General features: G+C 42.0%; 1 protein-coding gene across 1 annotated transcript in view; it reads left to right on the forward strand.

Annotated features, from left to right (window-relative positions):
- The first annotated feature begins 288 nt into the window (after positions 1-288).
- LOC137638419 (E3 ubiquitin-protein ligase RNF10) overlaps positions 289-15,059 on the forward strand; it is a 93,146-nt gene continuing 78,375 nt past the window's right edge. The window contains exon 1 of the mRNA XM_068370471.1: positions 289-668. Within this exon, the coding sequence (XP_068226572.1) occupies positions 572-668 (97 nt within the window). The 5' untranslated portion in view covers positions 289-571. The remainder of the gene's footprint in view (positions 669-15,059) is intronic.

Genomic DNA, 15,059 nt, shown 5'->3' on the forward strand with positions numbered 1-15,059 from the left:
TTTTTGCAGTATTTTGTTATTTCGTATAGCCTTTGCAATACGTTTGACGTTTCATTGACAGAAAACAAAACAATAACGGCCAGGCAAGGGTTGCTTCTATGACGTCATAAGTCGTAACTGGTAAATATTTACCAAATAAATTAAAATGAAATGCTTGCATGAAATATATTATATTTTTTAAGATCTATAAATAATATCATGATACTAAAAATATAGATATCCAGTAATAGTACTGAAAATGTTGTTTTGATACACTGCAAGTCTGCAACAAACGAACAAAGTCATCATCATCACATCACATCTCGTCGCCATATTGCGACGAACGCAGTCCGAGAGGAAGGCGAAACTAGCAATTTCTTGGGAGTCAGTAACTCCCAAGACTCGACCAAGTTTTTTTCCTGTTGTGTTACCTTCTTCAACTTCTTTAGACTGTGTTCATTCAAAGAATACAGACTAATTTTGAATCTATTGGTAACATAATGGCTTGCTAAACTGGTCAACATGTCTGGTGTGGTTGGTAACATCGGAGTCTTCTCCGTCACTTCTGCTATTAACATCACCTCTTTGGTGTATGGAAAGTACCCCATCAACCATGGACAAGAAGGCCCTTACTGCACGATGTCCGCAGTTGCCTTCTAATAAGAATGGCTCTGAACCTCCTCTTAAAGGTAAGCACTCCTCCTTTACTGGGTGGCCTTGCTTCCCAAGGCTACAAGCAGGCCAACGCAAGTTACACAATTTTTGTAGGTCTACAAGTAGTCTATCTAGGTTAGGTAGGCTTGATTGGTTCATGTGAACACATAAAAGATTAATATGGATAGATTAGTGAAGTTAAGTGAGTCAAGAAAATAAACCATCAATGGCAAGGCGATTAGTTAATGAGGTACCTGATGGAAGACCTGCTCTCATTTTAACATTGTTACTGATATTTATATTAATTGCCTCTCACAATTTATTTACTTTCTGGTAGATTTATAGAATGGTGCAATAAAGGGTTTTCTTTTTTTAGAAAGTAAGACTAGTGGTTAATGTATTTTTTGGTGTTATGAACGGTTACAATAATGATTCCTGGCGGAAAACCGTAGTTATAAGTTAGGGTGGTCGACTACCATGACTGGAAAGCTGTGGCTTTGTTAGGTATCGGGTATTTTTATAGTAAAACACAGGGCAAGCTTTACTAATAAAAGAAAATGGGGTATATATAGAAAGACGCCTTGTTTTTTTTAAAAATTACAAATGGAGCCTTTGTATATCAACGGCCAGTTCCTCATGCGTTCATTTAAAATGGACATTACCTACCCTAAGCTTTCGGTATTCTTTTACTGTATTACAGGGTAATGTAACCTAGGGAAAAAACTACTTTTTTTCAATAGGAAAAGGTCCGCTCTTCGAAAATGACACACTTTTCCGTCGCAAATGAATAGTTTCAGAAATATGTTTATATCTATATCCGCCAATAATGGGGGACTCCCAGTGGGAACTCAGGGTTCGGGTTGGGGAACCGTATATAACGGTAAAACAAGCCTTTTCTTCTCTAAACAGTACGTTCTTGGATGTATAATAAACTGATGAAAAATACGCTAATCGTTTATATCCTATAACGGTATATTTTTCTTTTATTTGTTGACATTCTACGAGTCGGTTGTATTCGCTCTCGTTCGTTCGTTTGTACATACCAGTTTTTGACCTTCATGCGAGTGGAGCGAGCCAATGGGGGAACAAGAACCATTATAGAGTATTTAGTTTTGCTAATGTTAATGTAATTATCGTAACATTGCTTAGTGTTAGCGTAACATTGTTTATGTTTGGTAACATGCGAATGTTAGCGTGCGCAGCTCAACATTACCGTTTGCCGGTACTTGTGAGTGAAGTGAGCCCAAATTGGAACAATACCCATTATATTTAAATATGTTAAGAGAAAATATACGTTTTCCTGTAGTAAATAACATGATTTAACCGGTTTTCAACTTCATTTCAACCACAACAACAACAACCAGTTCGGCTACTTAAAGTTGGTCGAACTGGTTGTTCTGTTTGTTTACGGTTGAAATGACGGTCAAATTCGGTCAAATCACGTTATTTGCTACAGGAAAACATATTTAATGTCCGAAATGATTATCTGTAATACGGTAAAACTTTACGAAACTCCCCCCCCCCCCCCCAACCTAACCTACAAGCAGTGTCCTTTCATACATACCTAACTGGGGGGCTAACTTCCCCGGCGACCCCCCTTACACTGCCGTATTGTAAGTTTTACATAACAATACATACAGGTGGCCGCTATCATATATACACCCCTTACATTTATTTCCCTCGCAAGTAAATAATTAACAAGATATACCGGTACCCTATAAATTATCTAAGAAACGATAATTAACCATTGATGTTAGTGTGCGCAGCTCAACATTACCGCCTGCCAGTGCATACGGCAAGAACCATTAGATTTTCTATTGTTTTTTTACAAATTTAGAATATTGAGATCACAAAACAAAGCAACAGAATAATTTCTGAGATCGTATACCAAAACATCACCTATTAGACTAGTTCTGTATGCTGTATATTCTAAGGTGTTTTAGATGTAATTGATGACGATACCTATCGCAAAGTCATAGCACTTCAGTTATGGTAGTCAACCCACCTGTAAATAAAAAACCATGGATTTCTGCAAAGAATCATGATCAAAATCGTTCAAAATACCAAAAAAATACATTATAACCAGTCATATTTTCAACAAAGTTTATTGGTCTAAAATTTTACCAAATTGGCTCTTTGAGAGACTAACAAAATTTTACCCACCCGTGAACTCCCATCATGTCTACATTTGCATTATAGTATAAGTAGCTAAGCTTAACCCTAGTTGGAAAAGCAGGATGCTGTAAGAGTAAGGGCTCCAAAAGGGGAAAAAGAGCACAATGAGGAAGAGAGGTTCGATAATAGAATGGTGCAATATCAGTTAGGACATTGAAACACACAATTAAATAGATCTTTGCCAATACATTATTTTTAATGCCTTATACTGCTGGCAGAAACCTCTATTAACAAAATTACAGATATTAATAAAAAATATCGGATTTCCTTCTTTTGTCATCGTCAAAACATACCATAGGAGCCTCCTTCCATCTTGTAGTTCAGAAAAATGTTGTATTTTATTAAATGAAGTGAAATATAAAAATGAATGAATTTAGTACATGTGAATGATGATTGTAGGTTTATATTTTAGGTCTGGTGAGTGAGAGTGCTTGTATGTCATTAAATGGTGGTTTGATGGGTTGTCAAAATCCCCCACACAACTTTTCCTTGGTGTTAAGACGCAGGGTGATCTAATTATGAAAGGGAAATAAACTTAAAAACATGACTACCGAACCTAACCTGGAAGCCATATCCTTACCTACCTTGGAGCCTTCATCAAACACCCCCCCCCCCCTCTCACCCCCTGGCCTTAGACAGCCGTATCCTTGACTTAGGCCGAGACTTAGTTTGCAATAATGTAGCTTAATAGTGGGAGACATTCGTGATCACAAACAAGACTTGCAATCTCAAGTTACTGTATATGCTCACAATCATGGGCTATAAGCCTGGATCCTAGGCTAGATGCTCTCGATCAAGAACTAAAAGCTTGTATCAAAATGTAGAAGCTCACAATCACGAATTAGATGCTTACAATTCCGAGCATGAACAAAACGCTCGTGATAACGGGCACAAGTCAGACTTTAGGGGGGGATCCGCCATTGAACCCAAAACCGTTATCTATTACTGGATGAATCTAATTTTTCTCTTATACCTACTAGGGCAAAGATAAATCTGTGTGATTTTCATTGAATTCAGACTATTATTTTTTTTTTAAATGAATAAAAGCTCTATTAAACAAAAAAAAAGTTAATTTTTATCGAAAAAGTACCAAATAGAATTAACTAAAAGTTTCCAAGAATTTTGTTATTTTAAAAGTTTGAAAAAATATAGAAAAAATAGAAAATAAACTTAGAAAAAAATTTCTCCATATAAAATGTAAATTTATTCCTCTTTATAACTATGTATTTGGATTTGAAATTGGTAGATATATAGCGGAGAAAAATGGTTTTTCAATATTAATCTTACCCGATGATCATGTAGCTGTCAACTCTGTTGCCCGACAGAAATCTACGGTCGGGATACGCCAGCGATCGCTATACAGGTGGGGGTGTACACAACAGCGCCATCTGTGAGCAGGTACTCAAGTACTTCTTGTCAACAAGAACTCAATTTTTCTTCTGTCGTGCCTCCGGCTAGACCTACTTGGATACGCTGTTGATTCTGGAGTTATTGTTCACGATTTGGTGATGTATTTGCTCTAGAGTTTAGCCTTCGCTATTCAGGAAGCTTTATCTTTAGCTTAGCAAGCTTTTGGAATTAATTTGAATTAATTATGGTGACGAAGAGAGTATGGACTCTCTTTCACTTTTAAATGACCGACCCTTCCCTTAGACGGAAGTGTTGGTGTCGAAGAGAGTATAGACTCTCTTTCACTTTTTATTTTATATCTCTCCGCCATTTATAGGCCTCTTCGATTACCTTTCCTTTTATTATAAACTTAAAAAAATTATTTTTTTTATGTTTGTTTATATGCGACCTTTCCTAATAGTAGGCGGTCCTTACTTGGAACCGAAGTTAATTAACATTGAGCTCGTCATATCGTTTTTCCTGTTAAGAATTTATGCTATTTTAATTTTAATGTTTTTGAAAGAATTTCTTTGATAAGTCTCGTACTGTTTTCAAAGTTGAACTAACGTTTAGTTTAGTCTCCGCAGTTGTTGACGTTCAGAACGTTCAACTTGCGCTCTATCGTTACGATAGAGAGAGAGTATTCACGGTTTCACGTTGCAGTAAGAGTAAACCGATTCTAGCGTTTCGTTCATTCTTTCTTAGCTTAAATGGTTTTAATTCTAATAAAGGAACTTTTATTTGGGAAACCTTTCAGTTTTTTTCCTTTAACAAATAATATGTTTTAACGATATATATAATTGGGCTCATCTCTCAGGTTCTAAGTCAAGAGAGAGAGAGAGAGAGAGAGAGAGATAGAGACGGAGGGAGAGAGAGGAGGATAAACGTTTCGTTCAAGCGGGTAAAGTTGTTCTCGTTTTTTTTGCTCTTCTCCCTAGTTGATAGAGGGGAAGAAGGTAAAACGTTTCTAGAGTTTTATTCTTGTTCCCAGGCTTTATGCGGTGAGAGATTTTAAACGTAGTTTATTTGATCTAGTGTTTAGTCTCCTTTCCAGCCACTGAATTCTTTATCTTTCATTATGTTTTTCTGTTACATTGTAATACTGTTTTCGCAATTACTACCTTTTAATGAAGGATAGGATTGCGTGTTTCAGGTACAAACCACTTAAAGTTTCGAGTTCAGTGAAATAAGTGCAAACAGAAAATCAAAAGTGATAAAGTGATATGCGCAAAGTGTTACAGTGTTGCGTTCGAAGGTTCGTCTGTTCGTGCCAGTTGTTCACCTAGTCCGATACCTCTTACAAGCTCCCAAGCCCAGGGGAGAAGTAATGTCGAAGGACTTATGGGTTCCTCAGGCCTTGATCGACGAACAGACGTTTCCCTCCGTGGTTTCGGGTGTATCTACACACGTTGCCGACGTGATCACCCCACCCACACAAAGACGAGAGAGCCCATTTATTCCTCGTCTGCGGAAGAGGTTTCTCGCAGAAACCATGGACCAAATCTTGCAGCTTTTAAGTGCAAGTCGGTCCCTTCCGCGCAAGTCCAACGGCCTAGGTGTAGCCACTGGGTCAGTTCGGACTCGCTGCAGTACGACAACTGCACACCTCCTAAGAGAGGCTAGGTGGTACCGCAACAGGCAGTAACTCCGTCTGTTGCCGCACCAGCTGTTTTAGACCCTCAGTCACAACGGACAGTAGCTCCGTTTGTTGTTGTCTTTCATAGACCCTAGTGGTCCATGCTGCAGACTATACAGTCTCAGCTTGCTCCTTCATGCAGGAGTATCATGCTGGAAGGTTGACAATGCAGCCTGTTAACCTACAACCCGCCGAGGTTGTGCGCTCAGCAGATTCTGCGGCTGCCTGCTCCCACCCTCCACCTGTGAGAGCTCCACCACCGATGCGCAGTCCACCCTGCCAGACGCATGTTCTTGCTGCACCATCTGCTAACATGCGTGAGCTACCGCATCAGCAGTGGGAAGGTTCTGTAGAGCTGCCGGGTTCCAGCACTATGCGGCATTCTCCGCAGCCCATGCAGCATGCTCTGCATACCTTACAGCATGCTCTGCATACCTTACAGCATGCTCTGCATACCTTACAGCATGCTCTGCATACCTTACAGCATGCTCTGCATACCTTACAGCATGCTCTGCATTCCTTACAGCATGCTCTGCATTCCTTACAGCATGCTCTGCATACCTTACAGCATGCTCTGCATTCCTTACAGCATGCTCTGCATACCTTACAGCATGCTCTGCATACCTTACAGCATGCTCTGCATACCTTACAGCATGCTCTGCATACCTTACAGCATGCTCTGCATACCTTACAGCATGCTCTGCATACCTTACAGCATGCTCTGCATACCATACCGCATGCTCCTCAACCCACCGCAGCCCCTCCCACGCACCAGCACTCTGCTTTTGTTGTTGCCAGCTCCCACACTCCGACTGCGGAGAAGGTTGACGATGCACCCGTGGGCCTACACCTCCCACGGTTGTGCGCCCGGCATGGCTTCCTGCTCTCACACTCTTGTTGTGAGAGCTCCTCCACCCATGCACAGTCAACCCTGCCAGATGTATGATGACTCCCACACACAGAGCACTCCGTTGCCGTGCGGGAGCTACCACAAGCTGCCGTGTTTTGACACGGTGTGTCAGCCTCCGCAACACACTGTGGTTACCGCCACTCGCCAGCAGCAAACTAGTCAGGCAGGAGTTGAGGCTTCCCCACACAACTTTGGTTGTTGCCAACTCACAAACTGTCATGCAGTTACATGACGTTGCCTTCTGGTCTGCTACTTATACACCAGTGCTGTATGTCCTCACGCTCCTGTTGTGGTTGACAGTTCAGTTTTTGACAGTTCACAGACTGTCAAGCAGTTTCATAACGTTGCCTTCTGGTCTGCTGCTTTTGCACCAGTGAAACCCTCACTGAGAGAACTTAGCTTTTCTCGGATATGGTTCCTGTAGATGAGAAAGTGCTGTTCTCCCTCCTTCTGATATTCCCTTGAGGACTCTGTCATTTGGAGAGGAGCCTTAAGCTGCTTAGCCTCCTATGTCTTTTATTTAAGCATAACATGCTTCCAGGGAGGGTAAATGGTTCCGCTTCAGTCGCTAACCCCGTCTGTTGCCACACCTGCCCCCATAGACCTTGGGCTTGGTTGCAAGACATGCAGTCCAAGCTTAGTCCTTGATAGAGGATTTTTTTACGGACGCTGAGGTATCCTACTCACGTCCGCCAGTTGAGATGGTTCCTCCACTGGTGCGACCCAGTGTGGGTTGACAGTCGCACGTTGATGTTATGCTACTCTCGGAGGTGGTTGTGGACGTTCAGTGTGTCACTGGGAAGACGTTCAACAACCAGCAGAGTTGTCTTGTTGTGACGCAGTGCGGCAACCTCAGCAACCCGATAAGGGGTTGTCTGTACTACCCAGACAGTCTAGACAGTTTCGGGTTGTCGCTGTTCTTCCTCGCTTCCCCATGGTTGACAGTTCACAGACTGTGCAGCAGTACCATGATCTTGTGTCCGGCTCCGTCACGCATCCACCAGTGCGACCGGATTCAGCGAGTCAGACGTTGCCCACTCTGTTGCCGTTTCCTCATCAGTTTCGGATGAGGAACCCTCTGATGAGGACATGGCTGAACAAGAAGATCAATCCCCAGCCCTGCTATCCATCCAGAAGATGCTGAAGAAGGAATACAGCCCTGTCAGGCTGTGGATGAGTCTGGTTAGGACACTGTCATCCGTGGTGCATTTGGTGTCACTTGGAAGACTACACCTCCGTCCTCTTCGGTTTCATCTAGCTCTTCACTGGAAAAGGACAAGACGCTAGAAGCGGTCTCGATCCCGGTTTCCGGAAGATAAGTCTGGTCTAACCTGAGGAAAGGACTTTATCAACCTTTTATAGGGTCTTCCCCTGACTGTTCAGACTCCCAACCACGTTCTCTTCTCAGACGCATCGGACGTAGGCTGGGGTGCGACCTTAGGCGGTAGGGAATGCTCGGGATTATGGAACTCGCGTCAAAGGTCAATGCATTTTAACTGCAAGAAGCTTCTGGCAGTAAGTCTGACCTGGAAAAGCTTCAGGTCTCTCCTTCAAGACGAAGTCATGGAGGTCAACACGGACAACTCCCTGCTTTGATGTTCATCTCCTAGCAAGGAGGGACCTACTCTCTGACATGGTGCGAGTTCGCTAGTGACCTCTCCTGTTCAACAGGTCTAGACTTTTCACTAGTAACAAATTTCTTCCAAGGCAACTTGAATGTCTTAGCAGTTTGTCTCAGTAGGAAGGGACAATAATTCCAACATATTGGACCCTCCACAGAGATGTATGCAAGAGACTTTGGGTCACCTGGGGCCATCCAACCATAGATCTCTTCGCAACCTCGATGTCCAAGAGGCTCTCAACAGACCCAGCAGTGGTTCTTTTAGATGCCTTTCTACTAGATTAGTCTCATCTAGATCTTTATGCATTCCCTCCGTTCTAGTTTGTCAACAAGGTACTGCAGAAGTTCGCCTCTCTCGTTGGTACAAAGTTGACACTAGTTGCTTCCCTCTGGCCCGCGAGAGAATAACTTACCGAGGTACTTCGATGGCTAGTAGACGTTCCCAGAACTCTTCCCCTAAGGGTGGACCAGCTACGTCTGCCACGCGTAGAAGGTACTCCAAGGCCTCCACGCTCTTCGTCTCACTGCCTTCAGAGTATCGAAAGACTCTCGAGAACTAGAGGTTTTTCGAAGGTGGCAACCAGAGCGATTGTTAGAGCAAGGAGAACATCCACCCTTAGAGTCTACCAATCGAAGTGGGGAATCTTCCTAAACTGGTGCAAGTCAGTATCCGTATCCTCGACCAGTACCTCTGTAACTCAAATAGCTGACTTCCTCTTATATCTGAGAAAAGAGCGATCTCTTTCAGCTCCCACTTTCAAGGGTTACAGAAGCATGTTGGCATCAGTCTTCCGTCACAGAGGCTTAGATCTTGTTAACAATAAAGATCTACAGGACCTCCTTAAGTCTTTTGAGACCACGAAGGAGCGTCGTTTGGTTACACCTGGCTGGAATTTAGACGTGGTTCTAAGATTCCTTATGTTAGACAGGTTCGAACCACTTCAATCAGCCTCCCTGAAAGATCTCACCTTTAAGACTCTTTTCCTGATATGCTTTACCAGCTAAAAGAGTCAGTGAGATTCATGCCTTCAGCAAGAACATCGGATTTTCATCCGAAACGGCTACATGTTCTACATCTTGGTTTTCTAGCCAAACACGAGCTGCCTTCTCGGCCTTGACCAATATCGTTCGTTATTCCAAACTTATCGATATGGTTGGAAAGGAACTAGAAAGAGTATTATGTCCTGTAGAGCTCTTAAGTTCTTTTTTTTTTTTTTTTTTTTTAAAAAAAACCTTTATGAGGCCCGTCTGAAGCTTTATGGTGTTCAGTTAAGAATTCATCTTTGCCTATGTCGGAGAATTCTTTATCCTATTATTTTCAGACTGTTAATACGAGAAGCTCATTCCCTCCTGAATGAGGAAGACCAAGCTTGGCTGAAGGTAAGGACACACGAAGTTAGAGCTATCACAACTTCCGTGACCTTTTAATAAAATAGATCTCTGCAAAATATTTTCGACGCAACCTTTTGGAAAAGCTAATCAGTGTTCGCGTCTTTTATCTTAAGAATGTCCAGTCTCTTTACGAGAACTGCTACACTCTGGGACCATTCGTAGCAACGAGTGCAGTAGTGGTGGGGGCTCCACCACTACAATTCCCTAATTCCAGAACCTTTTTAATCTTTCTCTTGAAATATTTCTGGGTTGTCCGGAAGGCTAAGAAGCCTTCCGCATCCTGGTTGATTTGGCGGGTGGTCAAATTCTTTCTTGAGAAGCGCCTAGATTAGAGGTTGTGATGAGGTCCTTTAGTATGGGTTGCAGCCCTTAATACTTCAGCACCTAGGAGTCGCTCAGCATCCTAAGAGGATCGCTAGGCTCAGTAAGGAAGACGTACTTAAAAAGGCAGAGTAATGGTTCAAGTCGACTTCCTTACCAGGTACTTATTTATTTTATGTTTGTTATTTTGAATAACGGCTAAAATAAGATACGGGATACTTAGCTTCTTTGTTAACATGTATGCTGGTCTCCACCCACCACCCTGGGTGTGAATCAGCTACATGATCATCGGGTAAGATTAATATTGAAAAATGTTATTTTCATTAGTAAAATAAATTTTTGAATATACTTACCCGATGATCATGAATTTAAGGACCCGCCCTTCCTCCCCATAGAGAACCAGTGGACCGAGGAGAAAATTGAGTTCTTGTTGACAAGAAGTACTTGAGTACCTGCTCACAGATGGCGCTGTTGTGTACACCCCCACCTGTATAGCGATCGCTGGCGTATCCCGACCGTAGATTTCTGTCGGGCAACAGAGTTGACAGCTACATGATCATCGGGTAAGTATATTCAAAAATTTATTTTACTAATGAAAATAACATTTTGAAGGTCAATAAGTATAGTTTTGAGATATCAACGGTCAAATTTTTTCAAGAGATTCTATGAGAGTATGAAGGAAGGCGAAACATTATAGCTTTCATTAGCTAATATCATTATCGATAGTTATTTAGAACTAGTCCAAGTTACTTGAACAGCTAACTTTCTTACCCGATACGATTTCTACTCATTACCGCAAGCCTGTCCCCAAGCCCCCCCCTCCCTATCAGGGGTACTGATCACACATCACCATCATCACTTCACTGCTGCCAGACTCGCCATCACTCTAGTCTACTTTACGTTTTTTTGCCCATCTAAATTGAGATGCCAATATCACATTTCTCCGGGATGCTAAAGTCCTTCTTTTGTGTTTGGTCGTTATGGAGAGTTAATCAAATACCTGATATTTGGAAAATAAACAAATCCACTTAGTGTAAACAATGTAAAACTGGCACGTATACACACTTCAGTGTTCCATTACCACGTGGGGAACTTGAAGATATACGTTTGCCAGATGTATGAATATAGCTAAAAAAAATTTTGTATACTGTATATGCAAAATCAATGCGCAAGACAAACCTACATAGTCTGCTTTAGCAGACAACGCTGTTAGGATGACGTAACCATTGATAAACCTTTTTCTTCTTTGTATGTAAGAATTATTACCAGAAACTTTTTGAGGGGCACGTACCATATGTGTGGCCATAGATAGAAGTAATATCTCAAGTTTCTGTATCTGAAAGTATATGTCCGTACCCACAGTTGATGCTCCCCTTAAGTACGAATTGACGCTCATGATTATGAACTAAATGCTCACAATCGTTCTAATGATCACGAGCCAGATGCTTACTATCACGATCTAGTCACGCACAAGCTCTCGATGCTTGCGATCACAATCTAGTCAAGCACAAGCTCCCGACGCTTGCGATCACAATCACGAATCAAGTGCGCATGCTCATGAGCGAAATGCTCGTGCTTTTGTGCGGGATGATCTCGAGCGAGATTCTCACACTCATAGGCGTGACGCTCTCAAGCGAGATGCTCACGCTCTCGTATGAGACACTCATGCTCTTTTGTGAGATACTTGCACTCATGGGTAAGAAGCTCTCGAGCGAGGCGCTTATGTTTAGAAGCAAGATGCCCTCGCTCTCGTGCAAGATGCTCGTGGAAAACGCTCGCACTTGTGAACGGTACTCTCATGTGCTCACACTAGGCGTTTCAAGACCTGGAACAAGGCTCTCATGATCATGAGCATGTTCTCAAGCGAAATGATCCCGACTGATTTGGTAGATCTTGGATTTCCAGATCTCCGATTTGTCAGATACCAATTGCCGTTTTTCAACGGCTAGACGATCCCCGGTTGCTTATCAATAGCACCTTTTGCTGTTATTATGTTCAACAGCTAGTTATTCGTAGTCCTAAACAACAGAGGCTCATCGTTTTTGCTTTCTGGCCTTTTTGCTGCCTGATGTTCACTAGTCAGACACTAGTGATCACTATAAGCCTGCTCCATTTTAGGCCTGTAGTTCGATAGCCACTTCCTGAGAGGGAGCTGCTCAAGAGAGCACTCTCCTAGATGGCATAGATCGTCTCTCCTCGCTCTTGAGTTTGCTCTTTGTTAGATTCTGGGAACCTAAGAATGCACCCTTCTTCGGCGACAGGGATAATACGCTAGTGCAAGGCTCGGGTCCCTTCGCTCTTTGGGTTCTTGTTTGTATATCATAAACAGGGCTTCTTGGGTTCCCAAAGTTTTCTCGCCATCGGCAGAATTGGAGGGATCCGCTTCAAGGTGGCAAGTTTTTTTTGCATTGAAGCCGGCACACATGAATTCATCTTCCTTTAACGTACATGTTTTTCTTGTACACTGCGTTCATACTACAGGAAGGCTTACGAACAAATCGCCTCAGGAACCAGGTTGCTGCTTTGGTTGCTACCTTCTCCCCTGTTTTCCTGTTTATTATGGGGCTGCTCACGAGCCAAATTTGTTTGAATAAGAACTGTTAGTTACAGTTCTGAAGGGAGATGGGGACATAGGTCCTATACCAGTCACAGAATCCTTCTCCTTCATAGAGATGACCCAGAGCTCTGAACATTTTAGGGCAGAATCCGTCAACGTTTTAAAGCAGCTCCTTCGTGACGCAAACCGTGCCATTGGTAGGGTGGATCCGTGTCTAATCTTCACCTCGCCCTACCTACAAGATGTGACCCACAGAAGACTCGTTACGTTTTCTCACTCCTGTGGTGGTTTCACCAATAAGTGACAAGTAGGAGAAAGTTGAAGGCATTGGCCATCCGGGGTAAGACTGGGATGAATGAAATATTGCCTGGGTCTTTTACTTTCATCATCTTCCCGTTCTTGAGGAACAGCTCGATGGGTCCCTTTGCAAAGCTGGCTTGAGCCTCTGCAGGTAATAACTATATCCCTTGTGTAACCAAGTACAGTATGGTTATCATATACTTGTATACAGCCCCAATACCTCCTGCAAGGTAGGCCTTGGGAAACATCTTTTATGTCTAGGGCTCCTGTTTTAATGGAGTATCTTCCTACCTAGACATTCTTATGTTATCTCTCACAACTACTCAAGTTGCTTAGGCCGCTATCTTAAGCGAGGTGCAAGGTTTCCCTCCATTACAGTCTAATACTGTACTAGGGAAACCCGGGTCAATGACTTAAGCCAGTAGTCGAACTTGCCACCCTCCTAAGAGTGAGTCATCCCTATATAGTTAGCGGAAGGTTTGTTAGTATGGGAACAAATGACAAATTCGGAGATAATTTGTATTTTTCCCTAGCTAATATAAACCTGTAGCTATTTATATAAAATTGACCCACCATCACCTGTTCCCCATTAAGTCCTACCTGCAAGCAAAAAGTGACGTGGTTCATTGAACTGTGAGTAGATAATGGGTGGCTGGGTAGCCCCCAGCCACCCCTTACATACTCACTATTAAGGTTGGGCAGTTTTGCCACGTCGCACTTTAAATCTAATGCCTGCCCTCCAGCTCTGCCGAAGTAATATCTACTGTATATATAAATAGCTACAGGTTTTGTATTAGTTAGGGAAAAAAACAAATTATATATGTAAAAATTTGTCATGTTTCTCATTACTTTTGTTTACTGCCAAACATAGCCAAAAGGATTCCTTTTTCCTTTGGACAGTGCAAAGAAAGAAACCTACATAGCTGTAATTTCATGCCAGAGCCTACAAAAACAAAACATTTACTAGGATATTTAAATTTGATCTCTTTTAAATTTTACCTTCTGATCAAAATGAAGCATGGCTGGCCATTAACGCTTGCATGTAAAATGTAAACAAAGACTTTTCACCAAAAATAAAGTTTAAATTTAAAAACTTTTTTTTTTTTATAGGAAATATTTCCAGTACCGTACTTTGCAGTCAGAAATGCCATGTCTAGGCCTCTGAACAATGACCAAGTACTGTATTGCTGCTTTAGTAAACTATACAGACCTAAAACCACTTATATTAAGGTTCGGACCAATAATGAGGACATTCATAACTGAATTAGAACTTCAAGTTTTTATTAGTCAATGAAAGGCACTTTTGTTACCCTTCATGGGCAAGGTAGGTCTACCCATAATCAGCAAAGCGCGGTCTTGTGTGTCTCGAATGCATGTTAACAGACTGTCAACATTAATTTTGCTATCATATCTTTTCACACTACAGTATTCACTTTTTTCCTATACAGTATATCACTGTTAAATACAACTTAAGACTTTCTTCTAGCAAACGAACTTTATACGCCTCTTGATAGTCCACAAAGGTACTCAAGCTGATGATGTCACTATGATCTTGAAGAATAAATTTTCATGATTGGTCAGATCTAGTGTGGCATGATTTCCTTCCTTCTACAAATTTTAGCATACTGTTTTGTACCGCATGTTCAATTTTACGTATATGGTCACTTGCTCAATAAAGAGTTATAGGATGATCTGTTGATTTGACATTAGTTTGTTGTATGTACTGTAGGCAACTGCTCCTTGCCTGTTCCTATGAAAAAGTTCTTGATCCTTCGGTAATGAGGAGGGGAGTTAGGTGCGACACTTCTACTCATTCTCACACAGGTATCAACTGTAGGATGTTGCGACCTGTATTCTGGCCAGTGGTGGTGGTTGTCATCACATGTAACTTGAGTAGCTTTAGGATTTTGTTTAAGGTATGTGCAGTAGATGGTATTAGTCTGGGAAAGAAGGTTGAGTGAATGGCCCTGCTTTGCTTTCTTCCTGCCTCTCTCTGGGTCAGTAGTTATGATGAGTACATTACAAATATTCAGACTGGTAAGAAGCATGTTTTCTTTTAGGTCATTGAATGGGCTTATTGAAGTGCAGTACTGGTATTACTTAGGGGTCTGGTAGCATTTGTCTC

This window comes from Palaemon carinicauda, chromosome 3 (assembly GCF_036898095.1).
Source record: "Palaemon carinicauda isolate YSFRI2023 chromosome 3, ASM3689809v2, whole genome shotgun sequence".
NCBI classification, from domain to species: domain Eukaryota; kingdom Metazoa; phylum Arthropoda; class Malacostraca; order Decapoda; family Palaemonidae; genus Palaemon; species Palaemon carinicauda.